The following is a 7,175-nucleotide window of genomic DNA, read 5'->3' as shown; positions in this document are numbered from 1 at the left end:
TATAATAGTAGGGGGAATTATGTCCAAAAAACCCTTGAATTGTGCAATCAGGGTTGAAAGCATGAAAATTACATATGTTGTAGAATATGAAAAATCCTATAATTTATGATATAGAACCACTCTGAGAGATCAGTATTAGTTGAGATACAAGGTTTTTAAGATTAGAAAATTTTGAAATGGACGACAAAATTTCTTTCATTTTTATTGTGTAAACATTCGAGGCAAGCCGACCCAATGTTGTTTTACGTCATCCTTTGGATTCCTATTGGTGACTATTTTTAGCGTCGAAGCGGATGTTTTCCTTTCCCTTTACTTTCGATTCACGAACCATACAAATTATTTAATCGTAAATATTATTCAATTTCACTTGTTTTAAAGGACGTCTTGCGAGCAATATTCTAAAATATAAGATTTATCTGCATCCGATTTAATTAGTATAATCAATTGCTCTAAAACGGATGGGCAGGCGAGCAGAGGGGTAGACAAAACAGACTAGCCAAACACAGCTCAATAAATGCCAAAAACCGGTGTTGACAAAGGACAGTGCTCCTTCTCCCCTCCTCCTTTCTTCTTTTCTTTCCAAAAATACTGCCAGAATCATTTTACGTGAGTTAAAACCTATTTCGGTCAAACTTGATGACAGTAAAGAGTCGGCATACCACTTAAATTATATAAGAATGCTATCATCATCATCATCATCATCATCATCATCATCATCATCATCATCATCATCATCATCATCATCATCATCATCATCATCATCAACCACTATGATTGTGGCAAGTTATTTACTTTACGTTATTTACTGCATGGGGACAATGGGAGAATAGGCTATTTGTACTGTTGTGTCCTTATGTAAGGCACTGCACGCATTTTGCCTGCTGATGATGGGTCTTTAACAGAAAGAACGAAAGAAAGATATATATATATATATATATATATATATATATATATATATATATATATATATATATGAAAGAATATTGCATATGCCTAATAAAGGAATGCGTTTGCATGCTTTCAGATACACATACAATGGCAAAAAGAACTGCTCCAAGAGACTGTGACCAGTGTTGGATATGCCCACAAGATAACACAGGCCGATTATAATGTCCCTCTAAGTCGAGAAGGTATGACAAAGGGCAAGGCTATTCGGCTATGAAACTCTTTTTGAAGATTTAACACAATTCAATTCTTTGGTTTGTGATGAAAACAAGTTGGATAGATCTATTTTTTCAAATTCATCAGAAAGAAATTAGATTATTGAAAGCTTAAAACAAAATTATGCTAAATGGCATAAGTATTGTCATGTAAAATTTAATGTCAACAAAATTAGGCGATTAGAATTAAAGGAATCTAAAAGAAATGCCCTACAAGAATTCCAAACTTCGTCATTCGACTTGGAGGGGTCACCGAATGAGAATAATGAGACAACGTTCAAAATTAGAGTTTGGCTATAATAAACAAACTTGCTTTTTTTTGGGTATAAACATGGAATCGAGAGTTCTGTAATGACATCAGACATGGAAGAAAATATTCGTGAAATAGCGTTATCTATCAAAGATTCTGATATGTTGTCATTTTTCGCCGGAGAAGATTTAGTCGTCCGGGAGGCACACTACCATAAAATTTGTCTTGCACGATACTTAAAAAACAAGCTTTAAAAGATGTCAGTGGTGAGGATAATGATGATGTGTCATTATCATCACCAATGACATCTTTTAAAGCTTGTTTCTTGAAAGAAGTCGAGCTTTTGCTAGCATTTTATCTTTTATAGAACAGAACACGGCAACAAATGTGGCGATCGATATGAACCACAGTGGAGCTTATTTCCAGACTGGTCAAAAGTGTCCCAAAAACTCATCAAATGTTCATGTAAGAGAGAATGTATCGGCACCCGATGCAAGTGTTTAAGGTCCGGTTTGCCTTGCACGGACTTGTGTAGATGCGGGGGTCTTAGGTCAGTACAGTAATGAGTAAAATTCCCTCTCTCCTTCTCTCTCTCTCTCTCTCTCTCTCTCTCTCTCTCTCTCTCTCTCTCTCTCTCTCTCCGTCTCTCTCTCTCGCTCCCTCTCCCTCTTTTATCTTCTAGTTACAACACGAAATAACCATCAGTTAGCTACCGTAAATGGTTACCAGTGTATTTAAAGTTTTAGAACGCACATTGTATTGTCGTGGTTATTTCCTGGGATAAGTAATGCTATATAGGAAAAAATAAAAGTGCTAAAAACGCACTGTTATGATAAAATGCCAGAGTGGTTCTATATCAGGTGTTATTTATACGGGTCTTAGCTACCTATATGCTAATTTTCAGTATTTCAACCCCAATTTGCACGGTTTTAGCCTAATTTTCCCTAATACAATGAATATGAAGAAAATATATATTTTTACGCAGTTATTTCCCTTGTTTATTATAGCTGTAATAGGTAAAATCTAAGGCCTTAAACCGATACGTTATGATTGATTGCCAGAGTGGTTCAATATCAGATGTTTTTTCTATGGGTCTTAGCAACCTGTATGCAAATTTTCATGCTTTCAACGCAAATTTGCACGGTTTTAGCCTAATTCCCCCTACTATAAAAGGAATTGTAACGCAGAAAATCCAAAACGCAGTGGCTATTTTTACAGTCCCGTAAAGATGGTTCTCGGGGCTATTTTTACAGTCCCGTAAAGATGGTTCTCGGGGCTATTTTTACAGTCCCGTAAAGATGGTTCTCGGGGCTATTTTTACAGTCCCGTAAAGATGGTTCTCGGGGCTATTTTTACAGTCCCGTAAAGATGGTTCTCGGGGCTATTTTTACAGTCCCGGAAAGATGGTTCTCGGGGCTATTTTTACAGTCCCGTAAAGACGGTTCTCATGGCTATTTTTACGGCGTTGATGCGATTCTGTTCAATTATCCGCATAGTTATAGATTATCATCTTTTTGCAGTATTCACAAAACTTTACATATCATTTCTCCGATATTTAGATGTACAGATCTAGAGGCGGTGAATGAAAGCAAAATTAATTTCATTTAACATATTTATATCTAAAGCTAAAACTAAAATTAACAAACAATTAATGTAAAGTCAATTCTCTTAGCGATTTTTACGGTACTGTCATTTTTATTACATATAATTTTTTTTTTTATTTTATTTTTTTTTTTGCATAAGTTATGTTTGCAGTACAGAACAGCCCGTTTTCTATCATCAGTGGGCAGGTTAGGTTGTATGTCTTGATTTTTTTTTTCTGTCAAACATACATAATATAGATCTATTATCAAACACTGAAAGTATATTTAGTTCCTGCTTGAGTCGACACCCCTCAAGATAGAAATACTTTACAGGTTGGCTTTTGTTTATACTTTACCAGTATAACCAGTCAGGAAGGACTAACGATTTAGACAATAAGACGTAGACGTCTAACATTCAGGGTGCAGTCTTCTCACGTGAGAGTGGGTTTGAATCCAATTTCAGAAAAGAGGCCGTTCACAAACCAATTGGACACATTTTGACCATAATTTTAGAACCCCCCACCTCCCAACCATATTGTGGACAAATGACTACCCCCCCCCCCCCATGTGGATGTCCATGGTAAAGATGCACATTGCGAAACACCTCATGCTTAAATATTGTTCTTTTGAATAATATTGTTTTTAAAAAGAAAGTAAATAATGATGATGATTCTCTACCATGGGCGGTCATGATCCAAAAGAATAGAGGTGCCCAAGACTGATCCTCATTGAGGTGGAGAGGGCATTTTACTTTGGTCCCACCATCGCGTTGCTTCTACTACTTTACCGATTGACCCAGTGTTTGTTCCGACCAGACAAGAGTGGTCGCTGTATTGCTCCTCCCTTCCCAGTTAGGAGGTTGTTTTATTGTTCTCCGCCAAAGCGGTGTTCACCTTGTGGTCAGACCCCTCTGCTTAGGCTTTGAGGTACCACGAGGGAAAGAGATAGATAGAGAAAAAGAGAAAGGAAAAAAAGAGAGAGAGAGAGAGAGAGAGAAAGAAAGAAAGAGAGAGAGAGAGAGAGAGAGAGAAGAGAATGTGAGAGAGAGAAAGAGATAGAAAAAGAAAGAGATTGGGAAAGAATGAAAGAAAGAGAGAGGGAGAGAGAGAGAAAATGAGAGATAGGGAAAGAAAGAAAGAAAGAAAGAAAGGGATAGAGAAAGAGTGAGAGAGAGAGAGAAACAAAGAAATAATGTAGAAAGACCGGGAGAGAGAGAGAGAGAGAGAGAGAGAGCGAGAGAGAGGGAGAAATAGAGAAAGAAAGAGATTGGGAAAGAATGAAAGAAAGAAAGAGGGAGAGAGATAGAAAAAAAAAGAGAAAGTAAAAAGAAAGAGAGAGAAAGAGAAAGAAAAAAAGACATAGAGAAAGAATGAAAGAAAGAGAGAGAGAGAGAGAGAGAGAGAGAGAGAGAGAGAGAGAGAGAGAGAGAGAGAGAGAGAGAGGGGCTGCTAACTAGCCGCACCTGAACGAAGTGAGTGAGAGTTTTAGATTTAGAGCTTATGGCGTCTACTCAGCCAATCTGTTACTATTTATAAATCTATTACCGCAACGCCGTAAAAATAGCCACCAGAACCGTCTTTACGGGACTGTAAAAATAGCCCCGAAAACCATCTTTACGGGACTGTAAAAATAGCCCCGAGAACCATCTTTACGGGACTGTAAAAATAGCCCCGAGAACCATCTTTACGGGACTGTAAAAATAGCCACTGCGAATCCAAAAATAAAAAATACAAGCCTATTGCACAATGCACGACGACCAAATAAATCATTCTACTTAAAAAATAAAAAAAAATTGTCATCAACAAAGTTTTGAGATGTTTTAAACATTTAAAAACTTTTTTCTTGATACAAACTTATAATATTTAAATAGCGTCTAAGTCTGATAAGCCAAATTATTAAAGGCCCATTACTGTAATGAAATTATTTTCTAACAATGCAAAATATTGAGCTTTTATATAGCGCAATATCCACTAAATGTGATCAAAGCGCTTTACAAGGGGTCCATGACCAACAGCAAAACATAACATGTAGGACGACACATGACGCCTGTTAGGCGATGTTACAAATTTTTGGGACAGAGACAACGCTGTTAACGGCCAGGTACTCATTTTACACCTGAGTACGGTGAGAGAATGTGAGTAAAGAGCCTTCTCCAAGGACTCAAACATGCGCCGAGCTAGGCTCGAATCCAGGACCTTCCGATCCGAAAGCAAGTGTCATACCACAAGACCACATAGCCACATAAAATATTGTTTATTACAACAATGTTAAACCTGGCCCGTTATAAGTGTTTAGTTTTCAGACCTGGAATATGTTTATGCAGCTTTAATTTTTTTTTTTAAATAAGGGTCTTTATTATTATTATCATCGGATATGAAAGACGAACCAAAGAATAAAAATAAAACGAAGTACGAATAATACGAAGAATGAGATTTGTTTTCCGGAAGTATGTTGTTTATGATCAAGTCTGTGGTGAAAAATTAGTTAATTAAGCACAACTTGATCTTGTGTGTGTGTGTGTATGTGTGCTCGATAATGTTGGTTAGAGCATATAAAAATAAATCAGGTCACTCTCGTATTTTTTTGCCGACGGACCTTATATATAAATATATATAAATTATATATATAAATATATATATATATATATATATATATATATATATATATATATATATATATATATATATATATATAATATATATATATATATATATATATATATATACGATTTCGAATACTTATAGCGTTAATACATCGATTTGATCTTTTATTTTGTTTGTTTTAACCTTTATATATATATTTCTTTATTTTAAAAAAACCCGCTAAAATGATTATTTTACTCACAGTCAGTGGTGACATTGTCCGCGTGTTTCGTGAACAACTCCTTCAGTGAAGCTGGACAGTTTGTGTAAACTTTATATATAAACTGTTTTCGGCGATAATGGCTTTCGGTGGCGTTGGCGGTGGTTATTTGTGTCCATTGTAATGGAAATTGAGTGATTTAGTAATTTATTGTGTTCGAAACGCCCGAGCTAATTTGATTTTATCTCATAACTTATCTTGAACGTTGTTTTTATCAAATGGAAATAATATTGCCGAAAACTGGCCACTTATCAGCCGTTGATATCTTTTCAGTAAATTTACGATGCTATAGATGGTTTACCCCCAGGGGCGTGGTTATATTGGTTGATTTGGTGCCGGGCACCACATCCATCTTTTAAAAATGGATTACAGTATTTTTAAAAATTATAATAAAACTGAGAAATGGAATATACCACCTCTTACCTTTCTTTATTTTTTTTTCTTTCTTTTGTATTTACAAATATAGCATGTTTTAAGTCATTTTCTTCTGATTCTGACACCACCTTATACTGTAAGCATGCCACGCCACTGTTTACCCCACAACGTGACCTGACCTACCATCACAAATCGGTATCATGTCGGGATGACTGAGGTGATGAAACTTGCATTTTAAGACAAAAATATTAAATTTTAGGTTATAAACTATATGTTATGGTAAAGTATAAACAAAATTTCTTACATTGCAAATAAAAAGTCAAATATTAATATTTTTTTATAGTTTCCATTCTAAAGTACGGCTATTTGGTCTAGTGGTATGACACTCGCCTTCGGATCGGAAGGGGTTCACTCCCGCTCAGAGACGCGCATAGTTGATTCCTAGGAAAAAGCATTTTATTCACATTATCACATCGTACTCAGGTGTGAAATGAGAACCTGTCCGTTAACAAGGTTGTCTGTGTCCGAAAAAAATTGTAATATCGCCTTACAGGAATCATGTCATATCTTATATGTTTAATGTTTCTGTGGGCTATTGTGACCCTTTGTAAATAGCTTTGAGCACGTTTAGTGGATATTGCTCTATATAAACGTCCACATTTAACTCACTTTTCGGGGTCCAATCCATCACATCGTAATACCGCTTTGAGAGGACGGGTAACAAATGAGTAAGGTGTTGGGTGGTAATGAGGGAGATATTATCAGGCAGCTAGCATTACTCGGAAAGTAGCTACCGGCATTGTCCGGCCTTTTTTTTTATGACCGCCAATTTAGACTGATGCACCTTAAGGCCAGAGCCTCGATGATGATGATCGGTTTAAAGATAGATAGACGCGAGATTGACGGGACCGATCGCCAGAATGTGATAAAGTGTCTCTGTGATTT

The 7,175-nt window shown here is 36.2% G+C and overlaps 1 protein-coding gene across 1 annotated transcript in view; it reads right to left on the bottom strand.

Annotated features, from left to right (window-relative positions):
• Nucleotides 1-5,893, bottom strand: part of LOC144970380 (uncharacterized) — a 19,178-nt gene extending 13,285 nt beyond the window's left edge. Inside the window, exon 1 of the mRNA XM_078909957.1 lies at nt 5,838-5,893. Within this exon, the coding sequence (XP_078766083.1) occupies nt 5,838-5,852 (15 nt within the window). The 5' untranslated portion in view covers nt 5,853-5,893. The remainder of the gene's footprint in view (nt 1-5,837) is intronic.
• Between the last annotated feature and the right edge of the window lie 1,282 nt (nt 5,894-7,175).

The sequence above is a fragment of the Berghia stephanieae genome, chromosome 4 (genome assembly GCF_034508935.2).
Source record: "Berghia stephanieae isolate SIO BIC M18660-M18661 chromosome 4, UCSD_Bste_1.3, whole genome shotgun sequence".
In the NCBI taxonomy this organism is placed as follows: Eukaryota; Metazoa; Mollusca; class Gastropoda; order Nudibranchia; family Aeolidiidae; genus Berghia; species Berghia stephanieae.
This window is presented reverse-complemented; position numbering and strand designations above follow the sequence as displayed.